A 24180-nucleotide genomic window follows, 5' to 3' on the forward strand; every position below is an offset into this window, starting at 1 on the left:
AGAGCCTAGTTTCAAATCGGTTCTTTGTTTTTCCACCGCCAAAGCACCAGCTCCGAACCAGTAAAACTGGTTCTTAAGTAGCACCAAATCATTGCAGGGTCTAGAACGGAGCCAAGTAAGAACCGCTTGCGTCAGGGGCTGGGGGCGGGGTTACCGTGACCAACAAGACGAATAGAAACTTGTGACCGCCATTTTTAAATAGCAGCTAGTCGAGCTAATAGCAGCTCGATTATAATATCCGTCTATGTAAGTTACGGCGAGCTGCACGAACGCGTTGGATTCCGATGTATTTTTGCAATCCCATGAGGATCCATAGTATTGCAACGTCCGTTATTGTTGATGGCTTGTTCGAGATGCATCGGAGCGGCGCGGACCGATCAGAGCTCCGGGAGTATTTGGAGATCATACGACTCCTTGTGCTTTTGGATCGCTTTCGCAGTGCTTTAATGTCACGCGGCGATCGGTCTGCGAGAAGCCGAACCATCTCGAACAAGCCTGGTGTGTTTTTGTTTGGCGCTGCCGCGCTAGCGTTGCTGGGCAACATGAGATGTATACACAGTGACGTAAGATCTGGCTCTGTTTTGGCTCTCTAGCCTGTGGAAAGGCAAACCGGTTCTTAGAAGAACCGTCAGTAGAACCAACTCCGAACCGGCTCTAGCTCTAGCTCTGAACCAGCACCTGGTTCTTGTTGGTGGAAAAGGGGTAAGTGAGGGGGACACTATACTGTAACAAGCACCATCCTTCCAATGAGACTGTGATAGCCAAACCTGTGGTCACACATTAAGGTTAACCCTCATTCATTCACGATGCATACATTCCACTATACATTCACAAACTGATCAAGTTATTTTCTTTCTCTTTATCTATTGTTTATATTTGAGTTAATAGGATTTAAGGTTTATGTTACGTATAATAAAACCACTACACCTATTTTGTTTGACATATTTGCAAAGCTTTATTTATATATTTTAGTACTTTGTTGGTTGGTTGGGAGTGCACACTTACTGGCTTGTGTTGTACTATTTCTGTTTTCTTATCCTTGTTTCTATTTGAGTTTGGCCGTGGCATGGAGATGAGACGAATGCCGTTGGCTGCGGTGTGCGTCCATCCGTTGTAGCAGTCTTGACTGGCAAAAGGCTGAGGCGCGTGCATCTGTAAAGATTTATGGTCTGAGTGTTATGCTCGCCGATACCAACCAGCCCTGAAAAGTGAAGCCAAAGCTTCTCGATCACCCCCCGGTGACTGGTCCTAGTATAGGTCATAAACCCGACTCCCCGTGTTATTCAGGTGAGACCAACTAAACAATTAAATTACACTTCAAATATATTTTTTCCAAAGGTGGTTTCTGTGATTTTTTTGCTGTTGTTTTTATCACGCTGATGTAAGTTCAAGTTTCTGTTTTTAAAATTATTTTGTTTTTAGTTAGTTATGTGATGCTATAAAAACAGTGGTGTAACGTAATGATTGACAGCTGTGATTGACAGGTTCTCTGAGCGAAGTAGTCACTGAAGCACCAACATAAATTTTTTCAGGATCTTCGGAGGACTGAGGAGATTGTATTTACTTTATTTTAACAAGCCTCTTGTCGTACTGCAATCAACAGACATGAAAATTGGAGCAGAACGTAGGAACGGAGCAGAACGTAGGAACGGAGCAGACATAGGCCACTTAAAAAAAGTGCAGGGAGAGTGCATTCTGTGAGAGTGAGGACGGGGCTTTTGATTTTGCGGCTTTACTTCTTGCTCACTACTGTGCAGGTCTGGTCCCGAGATCGCTACTGCGCAAACTCAAGTCCCAAGATGTCAGCGCCAAATCGGGACACTGGCGGCTTCACTTCTCACCAATGGAAGAGAGCGAAGGGGCGTCGTCCATCTTTTTTTACAGTCTATGATACCAACTAGATGCTACGTCATGGGGGATGAAGGAAATGGAATTTGATTGGTTCTTATTTGTTTCTATTATTAAAGGGCACCTATTATGACATTTAAAATGTTCCTAATGTTGTTTAGGGAGTCCCCAACAACAGTTTTACGTGCATGCAATGACAAAAAAACACTTTAGTTGTCGTACAATATGCATTTATTTTTACCTGATTTGCTCACCGACTCCCAAATGAATCGTTCAACGACTCATTTTTCCAAACCCCGCCTTTGCGCGACGCTAATCTGCAATTGGTCAGATGACCCAGCAGTGTTTACAGAGATAATACTTCTTGTTTAACACGGAGTACAATGATGCTTTTATCAATTAAATTGTGTTATAATAATGATTATAGTCCACTGCTTTGTAGTTTGTAGTAAAAAACTAGAAATAAGATAAAGAATTTAATGTTATGCAAGCATAGTCCAGAGTTCATATTGTAAAAGCACAATCAGTCTTTGTTTGCATTAGCCCGATGCAAAAACATAACGTTTTTACAAAAAAAAAAAAATGCAGTTATGTTACGAGGTATTAATCTATTCTATAAGACAATTTCGAAAACAACGACAAGCACTTCACATATCTCAATACACTTGCCATTGAAGACCTAGAAGCTAAGTGCTTACACAACAGACAAAATAATTATTAAGCATGCTACATAAAACATAAAATCAACAATTATTAATAACACTTACAGGTTGTGATACGGAGGAGGAAGCTGATGCAAATACACTTGGAACTGAACCTTCCTTCAATATCAGCCGGCTCGCGAATCCAAGTTTGATTGCATTTAAGTTGGTAAAGCAATCGTCTTCAAAATGGCGCGAACAAAGCACAAGGCTCGGACTATACTTCTGTGGTATAGTTGTATATATGAATTGTAGCCACTTAGTTTTCAAATGCTCCTCCTTGGGCAGATGAAAAAAGTTTGCTTTTGAGTCGCACTTCAGAACACCGCGTCTCGTCGCCATGACGTTTTTTCCCTGGCCTTGGAGCGCAATAAGTGGGCGTATCGTATTCAAATGACTTGACAAGTTGACGTCATCTAGTAAGAGAAAAAGCTTCGGTCTTCTAACGATTCATAAAAATGACTCAGAGTCGACTCTTACTTTTGAAAGACAATAACTTTATATACGGTGCACTTTCATATTTCAAACTTTGCAGGATGTTTTTGTTCACTTAGATCTATGTTACACACTACATGAAAGGTAAATTTAAAAATTCCATAATAGGTGCCCTTTAACATTCGTTATTTTGTATTATATTGTTTTGTTTGTTATTCTATTTACTTTGTAAATAATTTGTTGATTTATAAAATGTTGATTGTATGCTTTCCCCCTGTCTTGTTTAAGTGAGCTTACAGTCTGTGATACCTGTTTGTTGTCTCAGTTAGTAAGTTAGTTTTGTTCAGTTCAATTCTCCTTAGTTTTTTTCTTTATATTGAGTTAAAACTTGTTTGTTGACTTTAGTTTATTTAAATCTAGCTTATTTGTTAGAACAAGTTGATTTATTTTTTTATTCCTTAATTGTGACTTTTTTTATTTTTGGGTAAAATAAAACCCAAAGAATTTTTTTTAATAAAACACTTTTTTTTTTTTTGAAGTCCTGTGTCCTTGTGTCTTACTTCTTGGCTATATCTCACAGAGACGTTAAACTGATGCCCGGACTCTGGTCGTTAAAAATTCTGCCAAATTTTTCCAGGATGGCGGTGTTACTCCTCTACTCTTTTTCAAATGGGCATTCTGGAAAAATTTGCTCATTGGCCTCTGTCCATCATAATGGCCTAAAATATGGTGTGTTTATATGGTGGGCGTTCTGGCGCACTATGGCTGCCGTCATATCATCCAGGTGGATGCAGCACATAGGTGGTGGTTGAGATTTGTTTTGTTTTTACTTAAAGGTGCCAAATCATAAATGTCCTTACAAATCTGGAAAAAAAACAAAATAGCACATTATTGAAATTAGTGTCATCTTCTGACTTCAGCTGCTTGATCTTCAGCTGTAAAAGCATTAATGGCCGACTGCACAATGTCCAAAATTGGGTCTGTTTGAGCAAGTTTTTTTTTTTTTTTTTACTTCACAAAAATCACATCTGAAGCATTGTATGTTAACTTGTCCCAAAGTGTCCCTAATATGTGATTTTTGGGGATCTCTTTTAATGGCTTAAATCTGCCCAGTATGTCACTTTATTATATTGGTTACCTCAATGTAATACAAACATGCTAATGATTGAGGATAAAAAGGGTATAATAATCCAATTGAAATGTAGTGGAAGGACCCGAAGCAAGCGGTTCATGTGAGGAAACCCACCAGCATCCCAGAGTTAAAGCTCTTTGTATTTTGTCATATATTTATATATTATACTTTGTCATAAATAAATGACAAAGTATATCATTTTGTCTCATTTGTTTGGGTTCTCGGTTTACTTTTAGGAATGGAAATCTGATGTTTTGGGTCATATTTATGCAGATATAGAAAATCTAAAGGGTTCACAAACTTGTATACAAACAGCACCCCTGTATAGTTTATCAACTATAAAATTGTTATTTTCTGTGAAAGGAATATAAAACGAGCACATAGTCTCTATTGTTTGTGTTTGTATTTTGGAATTTCAAATGTTACTTATTCTTTATGTTGAACTGTTTGTAGCATTGCTCTCTTGTAATTATATGAACAAATGCAGCATTATAAACATTTATTAGAAAACAACTTAGCTAGGTTTTTGTTACAGTACTTCATTGTCATACTTATTATTTTGGAACATTTGTAGTTTTTCTTCACTTAAAAGAACAAAACAATAGTTTATTATATCAAAATAAACCCATTTTCTCTGGGTCTAAAGCTATCATGTGCTGAAATTTTAGGGACTAAAAGTGTTTAGGGACAAAAAGAGAATAATTTTAAAGCAATTCTGAAGTTGAGAAAAAAATGTCCATTCATGTCTATGGCTTTCTACAAATTAGCAGTTATTGTGCTTCTTGATCTCACTGGCTTTCATGAGCGCTTTAATGGCTCTTGCCCTCATTTCCAACTCCAGTAATTCCAGCTGTTGAGCAGACGGCTGCTCTGTTGGAGCTGCCGGAGCATTTTCTATTGTGGCTGATTTATCCAGTGATTCTGTCCTCAAATCTTTGCTGGGTTCAGAGGGCGTTAGAGCCAGAATTTCACTGACGCTTCTATCAATGTCCTGCTGAAGCTCCACTTTCGGCTCAGGTGACTGCATGACTGGGGCGGGAGGTTGAGTTACATCTCTGAGCACTGATTCTTCAGCTTTGATGACTTTATGACCCTCAATGTCACTGTCGTCAATTTCTGCATTGATGCTGAGAACATCACTGTCTTCTCCAGACCCCGCACCTGAGATAAACACAAATGCACACTTTCATTAAAGCCTGATTTTCACTCATTAAAAGGAACACTCCACTTTTTTTTTGGAAATAGGCTCATTTTCCAACTTCCCTAGAGTTAAACAGTTGAGTTTTACCGTTTTCTAATCCATTCAGCTGATCTCCGGTATAGAGTATAGTTCTTAGTCATATTGGCCTAGAAAATCGCAACTTTTAATTTTCTGTCGGTCTTAGTACACAATGTTAACTACAGAAGAGTCAAGTATAAATAGGAAAACTATCTAAACTCTTTGGTAATTTTTTTGAGAGAGATGTAAAACTAGATTAAAGACGCATCTCTTTAGCCAAGCATTCACATAATGCATCTCATACCTTTTATACTACAGTTAAATCAGATCAAATATATTCATATTATGAACAGCAGCTACGCTAATTATTTCCCATCTGCCTTTTTTGTGATAACTCAAATAGAATCTGTCAGCTCCAGTTATGTATCCAGCCTCTCATAGAGACTTCAGATGCCCCAACGCCTGTGAAGAGACGACTCGACTCCTGTGAAGAGACGACCCAACGCCGGCGATATGTTATGCCCTAAATTAATACATGATTAACTAACTGTATTTTTCTATGTACATTTCTGAAATGCATTTTCTGTAATGCAAGCTGCTTTGAAACAATATGTATTGTGAAAAGCGCAATACAAATAAATTTGAATTGAATTGAATGTTCGGGTCATCAGTGCATCGTGTTTATAATTTCACGTAATTTTAAGTCTCATCAGTTTAAATATTCAAACGATTTTAAACTATCCTATTGCGGGCGCTCTGAGAGATGGTCTCTGCACACACACATACAGTTAAGCCGCCTCAAAACAGCTCACGAGTAACAATTTTTTTTCGCAGATTATATCGCTTTAATGGGAAATAATGCAAAATTGTGTCAAAATTCCGGTCTTGGTTAGTATACTCGTAAACACATGCGTTTTAGGCTAATTTAAAGGTGCCCTAGAATGTGTTGAAATAATATTTTAATTTTGTCTCTGATATCTACATAGAGGGTATGTGGCTTAAAAAGACATTTAAAATGTCCAGAAAAGGTTTTACAGGTCAATTTCCAACCCTATAAATTGGCCCTAGAATGAAATGGTCTGTTTTTACCTTATTTGGAAGGGTCATGAATAGTAATGAGGAGTTCTGCTCTGATTGGCTCTTTCACTGCGGGCTCATTACAAGAGCTCAGAGAGTCACAGCAAACAGGTCCGACGACGTGCAAGCGTCAATGGCAGAGGAGAAAACCCGCGCAATATCAAAATACTACTGTTATCGTGTCACGAAATGTAATTCTAAGAGTGTTTCAGTCGAGAATGTAGTTGTTTAAAGCTCAAATCTGTGGTTTATTTATAAAGATAGCGCCTATTTGAAAAATGTATCTGACGTTTTCGGAGTTGTGAGATCCAGGCGATCACCGGGCGCTCAGCGCTCAATAACCCCGACTGGAACAACTTTTCCTCGGCTAGTGCTTCTGATGTTTGCCGCTGGCTCTGCTGTCTCTAGTCTAGTGGTTAAACATGAGATATTATTTGTCTTGTGTATATATCTAACGGGCGATCTTTGGTCTCATTAATCTATAATGTGTTCCATGGCAAATCGTTTTGGCTGAGGGCAAAGTGAAGTTTCATAATTGTATATATTTAGGCTATTTAACTTGAGCTATAGGCTATTTTAAGCTGACTTATGTTTGACTGAATTGTTTGCTTTATTTATTTTTATTTACTTATACTTTTATACTGGATATCAGATCATTAAAACTGACATTTAACGAAAAGAGTCAATTGTGTAATTTTATTTTAGGCTGACAGTTATATATTTAAAAAAAATATATAATATTTTTTATATTTATTTTATTATACATTCTCTTCACTGTACATGTATAATAAAATAAAATAACAACCCCGTCTCTGTTTTTTAAATGTCAGTTTTAATGTTCAATAATGTTTCATATTTTTAAAATGAAAACAAAAAGAAGCAGGGTTGCGTTTTATATTTCGTGTTGTTATAAATATATGCAGTGAAGATAATCAATGTACACGTTGCCTGAACCACATTTGTGTGGCCATTTAATGTGTTTAAGATTTTTTTTTTTTAAATGAAAAGAGGCAGAGTGTTGTTTTATACCCCATTTCGTTTTTGTTGCCTAAATAAAAATATACATAAAGAGATAACCGGAGTAGCCAGAGCGTGCTGAATGACGCGATCAAGAACACCGCTGTCCCATTTGCAGAATAACCGGACTTGCGTCCTCTCGTCCTCGGGAGTTCGTTCTCCTAAGTCGAACTTGGCAAGTCTGAACTACCAAGGACGCAAGTCCGAAGTTTGCGTACTTGGTATTGAGAAACGGCCTCGGTGTACAACCGTATATGTTTGAGCCGGTTTCAGACGACGATGCAGAGTTTGAGGAACAAGCGGTTGTTTGTAGAATGCAAATGGACGTTTCGGAGTGGTAAGTTTATTCATTATTTTCAGTACGAACTTAACAGTCACGTGTTGCGTGTGTGTGTGTGTGTATGTGCGTTCGTTCGTTCGTGCGTGCGTGCGTGTGTGTGTGTCTGTGTGTGTGTGTGTGCTTCACCTGCGAAGCGCAGTTCTGTGTAGCACCGTATCTCTGAAAGGGCTTGGCTTATGCAAATTTTGGGGGCGTACATATTAATGATCCCATCGGTTACGTCACAGTTGGTGTTATGTGGAGATTCGCCCGTTTTTCAGGGGTGTTTTTCAAAAACGAGATTTAAACAAGAAGGAGAAAACAATGGTGTTTGAAACTCACTGTATGTCATGTCCATGTACTAAACTATTGTTATTTAACTATGGCAAGTTAAATTCAATTTCACATTCTAGGGCACCTTTAAGACACAACTGACTGTGACAGTGTGTGACAGACAGTGGCCCCATTTACACTGCATGGTTCAAGTGACCCAATTCCGATTTTTTCCTCTCATGTGGCACAGATCGAATATATGACTGGCGAATGTGTAAGCAGGAAAAAAGCACATGATTCCGATTTTCTCCGATGGGTTTCAGGCCTCACTCATATGTGGAAATAAATAGAATATGAATCTGATACGTGCATTTGCGTGTGCCACGTAAGCAGACAAATCGGATATTCCCCAGTAAATGCGAGTCGTACGTCATTAAAAACGGGACGTCAACTCAGATAGCTGTGATCGACTTATCAATGGCGCGATGGAGGACGAAGGCTCAGCACAGTGGAGTTTTTCTCCACCTTATAAGACCAATGTTTTGCTGACCTTTGAAAATATTGCGGAAAGTAAAACACCGGATAATTAGAGATGTACGGATGAGCTCCAACGCCACCCGAATCCGCAGCCAAAAACAAATCATCCACCCGCACCAATAATTTTCTCTGATTTAAAGATGAACTGAACTGAAAATAATCAACGTTGATAACGTGTTGTTTATGACAGTTAAAAGTAAATTACACAAAAAAAAATTATTACAAATATCAATATAGCTTTTTTTTAAGCTACACAAAAACTGTTATAAGAACGCTGGCAATTTCGATGACGTCACTGGCATGGTAGGACATGCGGTCCTGTATATTCGCTAGTTGCACAGAGCGAATACACAGGAAAATTAGTCATTTTAATGGCATGGGTTACGCATTTGTGCCTGAGGGACAGGCCAGTAGTATGACTAGTACACATTTACCAACTAATCAGTGGCGTAACTTTGTGGGTGGGTGGGACAGGGGTTGCTAATACAATGCTAAATCAGATGTATGTATAATAACATGGTGATGTCCAGCAATCATTCTAAATAGTACATGGGGTTTGTCGTTAAATGAGATGTAATATATGTTGTCAGTGCCGAGAACTTTCGCGTGAATAAATACACAAATCCGCCTATTTAACATGTGCCGTAATGGTCCAGTGGTAGAACTTTCGCCAAGCGTGTCAGAGGTTTTGAGATCAAATCCGCAGTCCCATAGTTTTTTTTTTTCTTTCTTTCATCATAACCGAATATGTTCATCAGTGGTTGTATATCAAGCAGGGACACGTTTGTGTGCATTATGTTTTCTAATTTCACCGGAACGAATAGAGTCTCCGCGTGTCCGAGTGAAGACTGCGGTGTGTGCGCGAGCCACACGCCACTGATCGCAGCAGCAATGAGCACTTGATTTAATATTATTATGTACCAATTAATTTTGTCTCAAAATATTGCATACAATACAAAGTTCTGTCTAAAATATGCATTAGATTGTATTTGCAATGTACATAGTCAATTATGAATGGAGCAATAGTGGTTCACGGTGTTATAAGAGGGAAATGCGGTTGGAGTGCTATAGCCTGTCATGCACTCTTATTTATTGTATCCACGCACATTATGCATTTTAGGAAATAGAAACTGCTTATATATGTCGTGTGCATTTAGAGAAAATACAAAAACAAGCTTGAGGTCCTGTGCGTTTTAGAAAATCGAGGCAGATAAATTAAAATTTTATATATTTTTAAGATGGAAATTTGATTGGACGAATTCATCCAATGGGATCGCTTGTCAAGTTAGCTGCACGCAACGTGTTAAAACCAAAATAAATAAAGTTGGGGCGAGCAAAAAAAGTTAGCTGCGCATAGGAGTTTCAGTCAACCCTCACCAGTGAACGGAGTAGCTACCATGCCAGTGACGTAGTCGAATGTTGAAATCCAATATGGCGGCGCCCGTGCAACAACAACAACATTTTCAATGTACCATTTTATCCCTTTTAACAAATTCTGCCATTTTAATAATTGTACCAATGAGAATAAATAAAATATATCTGTTATATCACTTTTACTCAAATTCCAGTTCAGTTCATCTTTAAGTATCTGCACCCGTTGGTCAAATTACTATTATTCTTACAGTATGTGTTGTAACGCGTGAGGATAAATTGATTATCATCACCTTCAACGGCGGACTCGGTGACGGTTGATGCGCGCATCTCTGGTATAATACAATGGCATATTAATGGCATCATCAGGCTTTACTCCCTTGAAACTTAAACTGGAACATGCTCATATTTTAGAGAATGTAGTTAATATTTTCGTTAATAATGATTTATCATTACAGCGATCTACCTGAAATTAATCAGAATGTAATTTTTATTACTTGACATATCGAGCTGTTTAACTACATTTTCCGGGTCAGAACGTCCACATTGGGTTATTTCGGCAGTGTATAGTGTAAATGCAAATATCGGATACGGGTCACTTTTAAAAGATGATGTAAAGCGGGTCGTCAAAAAAATCGGTTATAGTCAGCAAATCGGAATTGGGCATCAAGACCTGCAGTGTAAATGCAGCCAGTTTTATGAAAACTGTAATGGATCCGTGCACTAACTCTAACAGTGACAGCAGTCATATGTGTCTGTCATTAATGTTGTCGTCAAAACAACAAAATATAGCTTTAATTGCAATGAATGAGAATCAATGGCCTATGTATTTATTTTAGTCAGGAATCAGAGATAAAATACTTTGTGTTATTTTACATTTGATTACTTTATTCAGTTTCTCTAGGCTATTTCTGAATATAAGTGTTAGACCAACCCAAAAAACTTTCTCTTTATTTGTATCTTTATTATTTTGTATACATTTTTGCTACTTTTTTTCAATTTAATTAAAAGATTGAAATAAAGCTTCCTTGTATTGTGTAAACTCTTAACAACAAAATAACCCATTGTAAAAACACAATGAGTGAGCAAACATTTAGGTGAGATAAAATGTAATAAGAAAATTTCAATATCGTCATAAATATCATCATCGCAAATATTCTTGAAATATTGTGATATCATTTTGAGGCTATATCGCCCACCCCTATTCGAAACTCAACTGTTTAACTCTAGGGGAGTTGGAAAATTAGCATATTTCCAAAAAAAGTGGAGTGTTCCTTTAAAACATTCAGAAATAATTGTCTAAAATCTATAATAGGACTGCACGATATTGGAAAAAACTGACATTGCAATATTTTGTTTTTCTGCTATATATATTGCGATATGAAAAGCATTTCACCAGATCAAGTCTACAGTGTTATTTTAAATTTGATTATTATATTTCCGTACCTGAATACTGTTATAGTCGTCAGTGTATAAATTAAATATAATCAATCTTTGTTAAAGCTAAAAGCCCATTCAAGCTAATTTCCAATTTTTCCAAAGCGAGGCACCAATCACAAATGTTGGGGCGGGCTTTACAAGATGACGATCGCTCTGAATGGTTTTAGGTCAATCCAATTGCGCCCAGAGGCATTTGAGCAACGACCGTTGGTCCGGACCGTTGTCCGTTGCCCTTTGGAAATGGGCTGTGAATGAACCTTCACTGAATCCAGTGATCATATGCTGTATTGGTCTCTCAGTGATAGGCACATGACTAGTGGCTGGTCTGTGTGTGCAATTAAACAAACCTGGAAAACTGAACATAAATAAGTGAACATTTAGACACAACATAGTAGACTTTCTTAAAAAGTAAAATGTAAAATATAAAAAATAAGTAGGTACAATCAATGAATTATTAATAATTTGCTGCCATTGTGAGAATAACATGTAATCAATAAAAACATATGTGGGTCTGATTACGTTTCTCTTAAAACGTAACACATCTAATTACAAGTACTTTCTGTAACTTTTGGAATCCGAACACATAATGCAAATTGTAATCAGTTACTACCCAGCACTGCCATTGCAGATGCACACATTGCGATGTTAAAATAATATAAAGTGCCCCCCTAATATATAATAAATTATTTACCTTGTTTTTCTTCCATTTCAGGATTTTCTATCAGAGAGGAAGTGGAGTCCACATTACTGTCCTGCCTGTAAATATTAATGAACACATGATCAAAAGTTCAATAACAAGTTAAAATGTTAGTTTAATAAATAATTCTAAGAGTTCTGACTTACTGACTGTCTGTTAAGTTATTCCCTTCAGGTGCTGCAGTGACTGATAACTCTTTACCTTTGCAAAAAAAATAATAATAAAGCCTTCAAAAGTTTAGCAGACGTATGGTGCATAAATATCAGTAATCAGTTAGTCTCAGACAGAAATTACAAGCAGCATTGAGAATGACAATCGAATCAAAAGTGATTGTACGCTACAACATAAAAATACTGATATTCACTAGTTATATGCATACAAATAATGTTTTCAAAACTATTAAAAACATATATGAATACATATATAATAAGTTTAGTGGGACCAACTCGATTACATAATTTTCAATACTTAAGAGAGCCAATGGAGAAAATAATTCAGTATGCTTATTTAAAAAAAAAAAAAAAAAAAAAAAAAAAAAAAATAATAATCTACCGTTTTGAGGAAATAGCTTAATGAAGTTGATTCTGTCCATTAATCTTCAGCATGTTTGCCATTAAATATTTGTTTTGGAGACATGTTTTTATTTGAATTCCGCAACTTAAATGCAACATTGAAAGCCGTTTTGATTAAACCTTCAAGCAAATACATACAGAACTTAAAGGGATACTTCACCTCTGTAAAAATGAATGTGTATTTAAAATGGGTCATTCATGTAGTAGATGAAATTATTTTTGAATTTGGAGCCTTCTAGACTGAGAAAAGCCAGAAAATGTATTTGTGGCTCATGTGGATGAAAGACAACAACTCCCAGAATGCACTTGCTTCGCTGCCCTACGCCTACCGGTAAGAGTCCAATTAAACAACTAGGCTAGGCTAGTAGGCTACTAGTGAGTCTCCGTGACAAGTCTGCCTGGGATTTCGATATCGCCAAAAATGTCTGGGATTCGGCTTTTCCGTTCTACAGTCACCATTCATTATGTTTACTGTGGCGAGCAGGACGAGACTGAGGGCCGCGGGAGAACGACGCGAGGCCGGTGGCGTGATTACTGATGAGCGACACCTGTGAGACGCACCGGTCTCGTATCTCTCACGGAGGAGCGGGAATTTTCTTAGCAATGTTAAAGGGCAAAATTCATTTTTGTATGGTGTTTGGCCATACGTGTGTTGGCAGTGTGTGTACACAACCACCCTACAGTGATAAAAATCCATTCACTCTTTTTTTTGAAATCCCCATAAATCATAAGCAGTGTCTCCCAACGACCTGTTTTCAGAATGTGGCTTTAGTGACGTCACTACAGTCACAGGCCCAACACAGAGTGTTGACAGACACTGCCGTTTTAACTTAGACCCGCCTTGATCGAGGTCACAGCGAGTTGTACACATCCGCCATTGCTGCACTGATAAGAATGTCTCCCAAGCGTTGAAGGTGTTGTGGCTAGATGTATTCATTCACATAGCTCTCTCTATTTACTCCTGAAATCTGAGCCAGCCGCTGAAGACGAGGTGGGTTCATTTTGTTTTTGAAGAAAATGCTCCCTCAAATCTACCGAAATTTGTTATGTACTTACGCACTTCTTATACTGTGTTTACTCAGCTCTTACAGTGATTTTCTGGAGTAAAACTGACGCTTCATCTTTTGTGACAGAATAAACTTAAACTCATCAGTAACAGTTATATTTTGTGTCATCATTCAGACGTGGTCCTACAGCAGGCTTGTATTAATAGTGGCTACAATCAATGACTCATAGGTTATAACCGTAATTAAACTATACTATACCTGTTCCAACTCCATACAGCATATATTCTCTGACATTATTGTCCGAGTCGAAATGAACACGTTACTGTGAGTTTCTGTTTTGATATTATCATCTTTCTGTGAGTTGAGATTGTTCACTGAGCGCAAGCTGGTTAGGCTCCGCCCCCTGTGCCGTGAACCAGCAGCTCGTTAGCATTTAAAGGAGACACTAAAACAGTGTGTTTTTCTGAGCCCCAAAAAGTGACGATTTAAACATTCTGTAAAAAATTATCTGTGGGGTATTTTGAGCTAAAACTTCACACACACACTCTGGGGACATCAGAGACTTAGATTACATCTTGTGAAAAGGGGCATAATAGGTCCCCTTTAAAACGCACATTAACCCATCACTTGTTTAGCGTTCATGTAAACAATATATTCAGATTCACCAATCGGAATGAATTCAGTTAGATTGAAACAAAGGGTGTGCATGTAAACAATGAATGGCGACTCCAGAAAGCAAAGGTCGAATTTCGGACATTTTGGACGATCTCGACGGCCAGACATGTCTGGGAAAAAGAGGATGGTAACCCCTACTACTCCGCTTTCTCCACAGAATAAGAACCTGTTAGCTTAGCTTCCAAAAAAAGATGTCTGATTGACACTATTTTTACATTCTGTGAGTGAGATCCCACCCTCTATGGGTGGGTTGAAAATATGTGGATCTAGCGCCTTCTACGGGCTGTAGTTTTTAGCCTCTGGCCAAAAAATCCTCAGATGACGCAACATGACGATTTTTGCGTCATCGGAGGATTTTTTACAGACAAAAAAATACATAAATCTCTCATCTCAGGGGGATATGAGGGGGGGGGGGGGGGGGGGTGCACGGTCATTTGAAAATACTACAGGTTTTCTACTGTAGCTTAATGCTAAATCCTGAAGTATCCCTTTAAGGGTCTTCGTTTCTGTCGAAATGGTTTTAAAATGCGTCCCACAAACACACACGTTTGTTTCACTATATTAGTGAGGACATAGCCTAGACATATAAAATATGATATAAAAATCTAAACAAATTTGCCCAAATTGTGCAGCCTGATAAACAAGCAAAGCAAAGCTTTTAAAAAATAAACAAAAAAACATTTTTAATTATATGGACATTGATCTGACTATAGAAGAAATAACGGGTTATATAGCCTACATTTCTGTTTGGATAATGTACTCACCAAAAAGAATGTTATCATATATCCGAACAATAAGTCATATACAACTAAAGATCTTAAGGACTGTATCAACACGAGAAAGGCAGCTGAAAATCATACAAAAAGAACTTAATCATCAGCTAAGGTAAGAAAGGAGACAACAAAGACATTATTCGCCTTATTCACCTGGCAGCCGTTTTGAAAACTCGAACGCCGTTGAGGGGTACACAAACCCGGAAGTTTGACTCCGACGCATGCGATTCAGCAGCACCAGCAATGGAAACTCCAGTGTGGACCACCAATCTTTCCTGTCTGCCCAAATTAACAATAAAAAATGTGGAGCAGTGGGCCAGTACCGACTGCAACATCCCCCGGGCTGTGTTATTTAAGGGATACAGTAACTGGATCGAAGGTTTTATCCTTCAGTCAAGTCCGAAGCAAGACAGTCACATGCAAGTGACGCAACCCATAGCAACGCGTTATGGCAACGACACCTCAGACTGACAAAAACTTAAAAATAAACGTTAATTTAGGCTGCTTTAGTTTCGTACACATTGTCATGTTAATTTTAATCAAATGCATTTTGTTTTATTAAAGGACAAGGGCTCGCCCCATCCCCCCTAAATGTTTATTTCAGTAGGAAGATGTCAGAAAAGACACACGAGTATCGCTGTGATCGATGAAAATAATACAGAAATGAGCATGTCGCTTAATCAAACTGTATAAAGTGTGTTTGATGGTTGTGTAAACATATTTTCGAATAACAATGGGTCTGTTACGCCTGGTCATTCATGCGTTTTAAATGATCAGATAGGCTATCCGTTTTGTTAACTGTTCCGTTTACACTGGCCAACGTAACGGTCTCTGCAAAACGAATATAAATCTAATCTTTAATTCCTGCACTATATGCAAATTTAACAGCGTTCACGTCAAAGAAAGCAAGATCAAAATCAAAGCGCGTCGGCTTGCTGAAGAGATGTTCAGCTACTTCTCTGCTGTGATGCATGTAAAATATACATTTGTGGCTTCAACAACCAGATGCAAAAAGTGCATTGGGGAACACAGCAGTGAGGCGCCATTGCACTGAGAGAAATCGCGTTGTGAGAACTCCCGGAAGTGTACCCCTCAGGCTCGGTGGAACGTTCGAGGTGAATAAGGCGAATTGAGTATCAATTTACCACTTTGAACAAAAAACTGTGGAACTCAATGAAGGTTGTTACTAATATGGAATCAAGTAATCCACATATGTACATGTACAAACGATGATTTACAGAAGGCTAATGAACTGACTGATTTTTATCTCCAATTTCAAAACCATGATTTTTCTGACAAATGTTAACTATCCGAGGCTCTCCGAAAGACGACATGGGCACTAAATTGGAGGTAGATAATTTTCAAGTGCAATTACTGTTCAGTTGTACAAATATATCTAAAGTACCTACCTTTTAAAAACCACTATTTCACTCTTTCAATGTTCTCTAGACTTGCAAAGAGTCCTCTTGAGATATGCCCAAAGAAATCCCACCTGTACTCAAAGTTTTTTAACTAATATAACTCAACATGTTAAGGTTAATTATACAATTTCTGATCCTCAAGTCACCTGCTCAAGAGCCCCAAAGGGTGTGTGAGCTCCCAAGTTCTCTTCACATTGTACACAAATGGTTGTGTGAGAAAACCCACTCACTCATCAAAATATATCATCTTACCACTCAAACAGTTTGTATAGTGGTGTGATGCCCACAACCTTATTGTGAATGAAGAAGAGACTGAGGAGATGATTTTTGATCTAAAGTTAATTGGAGATCACAGTCCCATATTCATTTACAATATTCCTATAAAGTAAGTATCTTTATATTGATATCTTATTTACACAAAAACTATATTGATTGTTCACTGACATGAATGTCATATCAAATGTTAAAAACCTGTGATCTAGGTTACAAAAGATTGCATTTTTTTTTTTTTCGAAGGCTTAGACTTTATGGTGCGAGTAGCAAGATCATGTTGTTCTAACAGGCTGTCCTGGAGAATGTATTTTAGATACGGAATACATCTATAGTATGGTAACCTGCCAGCACAGTTAATGTCTAGGCTTACACGACTCATTTAAATGGCCATGAAGACCATGGGCAAAAAGGAACACTTATATCTGCAGACCTTGTATGAAAATGTAATGCTAAGGGAGCCAAACAAAATTCTAAAAGAAACGACACACATTCTGAAACCTAGGTAGGAGGTTTAGAATGCCAAGCTGTAAACTAAACCGGTTTAAGAATTTGTTAATTCCATCTGCAATTAAGTTATTAAATGCATAAAGTGATCTACTATAATGTGTGTGTGTGTGTGTGTGTGTGTGTGTGTGTGTGTGTGTGTGTGTGTGTGTATTATATTACAAATGTACCCACAAGGATAGTAAAACCTGTGATCACCTACATTGAAGGGACCAGCCAGTGGTCACCACGAGGGAAATGCATTAATAAATATACTAAATTATGTTTTGTTTTGTTTTTTTTTATGGAAAAATGCTTAAAGTTTTCTGTGATGAGTAAGTTTAGGTGTAGGGTTAGTGTAAGGGGAAAGAATATACAGTTTGTACAGTATAAAAAAAAACCCCAGAAAGATAGCGAAACTGCATATAAATCAAAACTGCCTAACGTTACCGAAGGAAATGTCGAACCCATGAAGAGGGAACGACTATGAAGCTTTGGTGGTGTCGATGGACTCAATCTATGTTTTGATCATTCTAAATCTGACCCAGACTTATTTGCCAAAAACGCAATTTTCTCAGCTTTTTGTTCAAAATGTTGCCTTTTCTATGAAACTTAGCCATATTCAAGTGTTGATTAAAAAAAAGAATCCCCCTCAGTTGTCATGAAGGGCAAAATTAGCTATATAGACCAAAACCACTTTTTGCACCAGGATGTAAAAAAATAATTCTGCTGTAAAGTTGGGCATTTTAACATGAGGAGATACAGATTTGACTCCTTTTTGCAACCAGCCTCAAGCGACCTCAAGAGACAGGGAGGTTGCCGCTCGGTTAAAACACAAACATGACAAGAGAATGATCAATGTTTGGTTTGTGTGTTCAGACACAGGTCGAAATTCACACAGCATGAAGATGAATCAGATATTTACCCTCCAAAATCTCCAGCAGATGAATCTCAGAGAGTTCCTGCAGCTGATCCCAGCACAGTTTCTTAATCTCATTAAAAGAACAGTCCTGCAGGAAACAACAAGGTGTTTATTATAACACAGCCTATACAATTTAATTATTTTTATGTTTTACTTTACTCATTTTCCAAAGCAAACTGAAATGTTTAATTGTACATGCAATCTTAAAAACATAACTCTAAAAACTGATGTTGTCTACCTGACAATGGTTTTGTTACCATGATTAGTGTTGTCTTTGGTTAATTAACTAATTACAATTTGACAAGCAATTTCTGCTATTTGAGCTGTCAAAGGAATAGTACTAAGTAATAATAATAATTTGTTACATGTATATAGCGCTTTTCTAGGTACTCAAAGCGCTTCACATGGAACGGGGAATCTCCTCAACCACCACCAATGTGCAGCATCCACCTGGATTATGCAACGGCAGCCATATTGTGCCAGAACGCCCACACCAGCTTACTGGTTGAGAGGAGACAGTGATGAAGCCAATCAGTATATATGGGGATGATTAGGAGGCCATGATAGACAGAGGCCAAGGGGCAAATTTTGCCAGGATGCCCCAGAGGTCCTCGCTGCAGCCTGTAGCACGATGACGTAGCTGGATGGTCCAATACGTAGTGGACGCTGTTACGCACGGTGGTGTGTTTTGGTGACGTCATATATGCATGCGCACTAGTAGAGTTGGTGAACAATCGCACGTGCTTTGATCTTCCAAGAAGAATAAAGTTAAATATAAATGGTCACTTGAGTATGGAAGCTCTTTTCCGCCATAGAATAAAACATTTAAAAAAATAATTGCGACTTTTTAATCTCACAATTGCGAGTTTACATCTAGCATACTGACTTTATTTCTCAGAATTGTGAGATATAAAGTCATAATTGCGTGAAATAAAGTCTCAATTACGTGTTATAAAGTCAGAATTGCGTGAAATAAAGTCGCAATTGCGTGTGTAAAATGTCAAAATTGCGAGATATAATGTCAGAATTGCGTGTTATAAAGTCAGAATTCTGACTTTTTTTCTCGCAATTCTGCATTTATAACACATAATTTCGAGTTTATATCTCCAAATTCTGACACATTTTCTCAGAATTGTGTATAAACTCGCAATTGCGAGTTATGAAGTCAAATTCCAAGGGAAAACGAATAATTTTATTGAGAAGGGTTAGGGTTATTATTTTTACCTTAGAATAGTTTAATATCTCACAATTCTGACTTTATAACACGCAATTGCGACTTTATATCATGCAATTCTGACTTTATATCTCCCAATTGCGTATTATAAAGTCAGAATTGCGAGATATAAATGCAATTCTGAGAAAAAAAAGGCTGAATTTCAAGTGTATTTCTCGCAATTGCGAGTTTATATCTCATAATTCTGACTTAATAACACGCAATTGCGACTTTATATCACGCAATTCTGAGTTAACACACAATTGCGACTTTATAATCACGCAATTCTGACTTTATAACACACAATTGCGACTTTATATCACGCAATTCAGAGATAAATAGTAAGTCGCTATTACCTTTTTTATTTCTCACTCTGTGGCGAAAACAAGCTTCCATATCTTGCAGACACTGAACAGAAAATTAAGAGCAACCTTATGTACAGATCACTGTGGAAAAACGAGTAAATAGCCATTAAAGAAGGAACTCTCACCAGGCAAAATATCATTAAGCACTTTCTTCTTTTTTTTTCTTCTTTTTTTTACAGCTACTTGACTTATTTTTGCTTCCACTCAACAGCAAATATGACCTGAATAAAATAAAATGGCTTTATTTTAAAATGTTCTATATACACGCATTAAAAAAAATACTTGCGGTGAGGACATGCTATTAATCTATCAAATTTAGGTTTAAAATCATGTGATTTAAAATGTTGTAAAATGAACTATTTTGCATGTAGCCTACGTAAATAATTAATTATTCATCAATAATTACTATTTAACAGTACTACTACTACTACACGGGTTAGATTAGAACTTTATCTCAATACAATATTGAGCAAACATGTCACCTTTACCAGCCCATGCGAATTTTAACCCAGAGATCAGTACTGCGCATGTGTCTATGACGTCACCAAAACACACCTCCATCCACTACGTATTGGACTATCCAGCGTCATCGTGCTACAGGCTGCAGCGAGGGGTGTCTCAGGATGCCCGGGAATTTTAATGACCACAGAGAGTCAGGAACTCGGTTTTGACTCGTAGAGAGAATGGCCTGCTTTTAAAAAAATTATCTGGTTCCAAACCACCATTAACCAATTCACATTTGATGTGGCCATTAAAAATTGTGATGGATTAAATTACATGACACCTGTATCATACATATTCCACTTTTATGACAAATTGGGCTGATATCAGTCTCATAATATTGTCTACGGTCTTTGTATCGACACGTTCTGACACTATATTATTTGCCAACGCCACCAAAACAAACACATACAGGCTCTGATCAGAGATGTAATGATGCATTATGAATGTCAGCAAAATAAAGATACCTTAAGTTCATCCGGCAGCATCTTTTTGAGTTTAATTTCTCCCAGCACATTAAAACTCTGTTCCAGCATCTCCTTGCGGTCCTGCATGTAGGCGCTGATCGGTTTGAATGCCTTATTCAGGTCCAGTCCGCCCTCCTCCAGATCACTAGGCTCACGAGGAACCTCGGGCTCCTCCTTCTCCTTTCTGGGCTCCTTTCAAATTTAACAGAAGTTGATAAAACAGTACAAAATTAATACTTTAAAAGAAACAAATTAAAGAAAGCAACAGTGGCCATTAATATAATATGACTTTAATGTCACATGAATTTAAATCAGGAGTTAAGCTTTCAGACAAAACATGTATGTGGGAGTAACGTTATTTAAACATTCACGCAAGGTGATTTACGCTAACGCTGCTCTGGGCAGACTAAATTGGTCATTATGGAAATTATCCGGCTGCAACTGTGTTCTTTAATTTGCGTGTCAGTAGATCACGCACAGGACTTTCCACTCCCATAGGCGCTTTTTTTTATTGCTCTCACTCTAATTTGTCCTGTTTATTAAATCTGGCCCTATGAGTTAGCTAGCTAACGTTACATGAAGGAAACTTTACCCGTAGCGCCAAGTAGCCTATTAAACCGTAACCAGTCTCTCTTTCTCACCACCGTGCTGGATTCAATAGTCCTCCTCTTTAGCTCTCCTTCATTGTGCTCTCGATCAGAATGTCCCCGTTTCTTTTCTTTTTCTCTTTTCTTTCCCTCCTGCATCTTCCCATTGCTGATGGAGCGCCGTCGCATATCAATGACGTCAACAAAAACATAGGCCAATCAGATAAACCGAAACAAGCACGCTTCATCACTGGCATAAGTGAACATAGATATACATAATAAAGGCTAGAAGTCTCATCCGCGCTGCTGGCCAATGGAGGTCGACGTCCGCACCTGGCGGCCATCTTGTCACAGTCAGCTCGCTCACTCGTAACATTGTGTTTTAATGGTGCATGTACTTTTTTAAATAACCATAACTTGTATGGTTCAATTTTCTACCGATTTTCAAACGGGTTGGTTTGTTATAAACGTCAGAGATGTAGTTATGGCACTGCATACTTATGATTAATTATAATATTATATATTTCAACATGTTCAAGCATTCAGAATTATAACCACTACAATCCGTCAAGATTTCAGCGAGATAAGAGTATGTGTGTTCGTGCAATCACTCACCTTACATCAGGTACCACAGAGCCCGCCAGAAAGCTTGCCTGTGACAGGATGGCCACCGGGTGATGACGTTAGAGACTCCGCCGTAAGACATCTAGCCTTTATTGTATACTTTTTTTCTATGCAATGGCCTAGCAGTTTTGCAGTATTTTAATTAAATATACTTGCATGTAAAGTGGCTCTAACATGTACAGTGCATGTATAGTATATCAAAGGTATACCAATTCAAATAAATGTAACAAAAGCATAATGAATGCACACAATTTTGAAAGCATATTCCAATATTTAATGCCAAACTGTTTAAATGTAGTGCCAAAACTACTGCACAACAGTATAATATAAAAATCAGTTAATTATAAAAAAGAATTGCGACATACAGAGGCAATCTATTATAGTGACATGTACAGTTAAAAAATCACTATATGATGAAGTAATATTTTTTTTTACAAATAAAGAGATGAGATTCAACTTTGTTATGTGAAAATATATTAGTTTCTTCCATAAAAAACAAATAGGCAAAAACTTAAGCACAACATTTTACATTCTTAACTTTAATTCTATATCATTGTGATCATAAATGAAAGGCAACTTCAAATAGTTAATGATTATAAATGTCTGCAAGAAAATGCTTCTAAAATACATTAGGCCTATTACATTAACCAGGTAGTGATATAATGATACAATAGATGTGGTGGACATTTACTATCAATTCATTCTGTTATATTTCACAACATAGTTGATGATCTTCTTTTTACAAAGTTTGGTTAAAAAAACATCCTGAAACTTATATTGATGGTAAATAAAAAATAATAAAAATAATAATAATTTTCCACCCCAATACAAGCTATTTCATGTCTTTTTTTTTAAACAACTTATTACTGGTGCCCACCACTACAGTAGCATAAGCATAACATATGAATAAAATATATTTTTCTCCCCATCTAAACAATGTAATGACATTTATTTGGTAAAATGTATTTAACCAGGAAGGTCCCATTGAGATACACTATTTCTTCTAGGGAGCCCTATACAAATTGTTTTTCATGGGTCTAGGAGGATATAATGTTCATGCCTACAGGGGATAATTTACAACAATTTATCCGGTTTGCTTTTCTATTTTTTTGTGTGCATATATTTTAAGGCCTCAATATAATAAGTTCAGTGTTATATGTTATATAAAATGTTATAGGTTTATTATGTCCATTTTATTTGTGTAGGCCTATTATGGTATTTTATATTATGGTACAGATTTTGCTCCAAACAATTAGCTACTCTTATTAAAAGTATATTAACCAGATAGCCGAATCTTTACTTGTGAGAGTTTAAATATAAGATATGTCAATGTCAATCCAAAACAATCCAAATACATTCACTGAATAGATTTATTGATTCTTCTAAGGAGGGGCGTCCTAAGCAAATGTATAGGCCTGGCATCCTTGTAACATTCACTGTCCTTTTAACCTTATTAAAGTAACTTATCCTTCCTGAGATAAACATGTCTGGAAGAGGCAAAGGCGGTAAAGGAGGAGGTTTTACGCGATAACAATATCCAGGGAATCACCAAACCCGCTATTCGTCATCTGGCTCGCCGCGGGGGCATCTCCGGTCTGATCTGATCTACGAGGAGAACCGCGGTGTGTTCAATATGTTTCTGGAGAATGTTATCCGCGGTCGATGCCGTCAGTCACCTACACCGAGCACGCCAAGAGAAAGACCGTAACCGCCATATTGTGTACGCGCTGAAACGATAGGCACGAACCTTACGGCTTCCGAGGTCTAATAAATAAATAAATAAATAAATACACTAACTTAACCCAACGGCTCTTTTAGGAGCCACCCACATTGTCACATACAGAGGAAATGTTTTAGCCGTATCAATATAAACGCTTTGTTTTCTGGATCGAGAATGAATTTAATTTGTCGATAACGTTTCATCCATCGATAGCATCTTTTCATTCTCTTTAACCGACAGAGATCCCATGGGCATTTATTTACTATGCCTGTGGTTTAAACAATTCAACAGTTTCATTAATCAACGAAGTTCCGAGGAAAAGCTGCTTTAAAGGGTATCTGACCGTTATGGTCTCCTTCCAAAGTCTCTCAATGGGTCTATAAAGGGTTTTAAAATTACACGATGGTGCACAATATTTGTCTAGAATCGCTCGTTTTTTTTATTTATCAAACTACAATAACAAAAAGAGTGGGAATTGAAACAAAGGAAACTGAGTCAGGATGTCGTTAAA

At 37.4% G+C, this 24180-nt stretch overlaps 1 protein-coding gene across 2 annotated transcripts; it reads right to left on the reverse strand.

The window, feature by feature from the left end:
* Nucleotides 1-3472: 3472 nt before the first annotated feature.
* caap1 (caspase activity and apoptosis inhibitor 1) lies at nucleotides 3473-24143 on the reverse strand. Of its 2 annotated transcripts, XM_079639281.1 has the most exons (7): nucleotides 24013-24143; nucleotides 21380-21494; nucleotides 20739-20930; nucleotides 18196-18280; nucleotides 12213-12267; nucleotides 12061-12125; nucleotides 3473-5277 (listed from the first exon to the last, which is right to left on the reverse strand). In XM_079639281.1, exons 2-7 carry the CDS (start codon nucleotides 21482-21484, stop codon nucleotides 4880-4882), a joined length of 900 nt encoding a protein of 299 aa, XP_079495407.1. In that variant the 5' UTR covers nucleotides 21485-21494; nucleotides 24013-24143; the 3' UTR covers nucleotides 3473-4879. The 2 variants fall into 2 exon arrangements, with proteins under 2 accessions (XP_079495407.1, XP_079495406.1); XM_079639280.1 differs by lacking the exon at nucleotides 24013-24143 and having other exon boundaries at nucleotides 21380-21572.
* Nucleotides 24144-24180: the final 37 nt, after the last annotated feature.

Source organism: Phoxinus phoxinus, assembly GCF_949152265.1.
Source record: "Phoxinus phoxinus genome assembly, chromosome: 2".
In the NCBI taxonomy this organism is placed as follows: Eukaryota; Metazoa; Chordata; class Actinopteri; order Cypriniformes; family Leuciscidae; genus Phoxinus; species Phoxinus phoxinus.

What these genes read in the sequence shown, in the direction of transcription:
- caap1 (XM_079639280.1), bottom strand. Translation starts at nt 21,514, where the DNA reads ATGCGACGGCGCTCCATCAGCAATGGGAAGATGCAGGAGGGAAAGAAA. An exon ending in CTATTGAATCCAGCACGGTG is followed by an intron (nt 20,931 to 21,379) that starts GTGAGAAAGAGA and finishes TAAATTTGAAAG; the next exon opens with GAGCCCAGAAAGGAGAAGGA. An exon ending in TCTGCTGGAGATTTTGGAGG is followed by an intron (nt 12,268 to 18,195) that starts GTAAATATCTGA and finishes TTTTTTGCAAAG; the next exon opens with GTAAAGAGTTATCAGTCACT.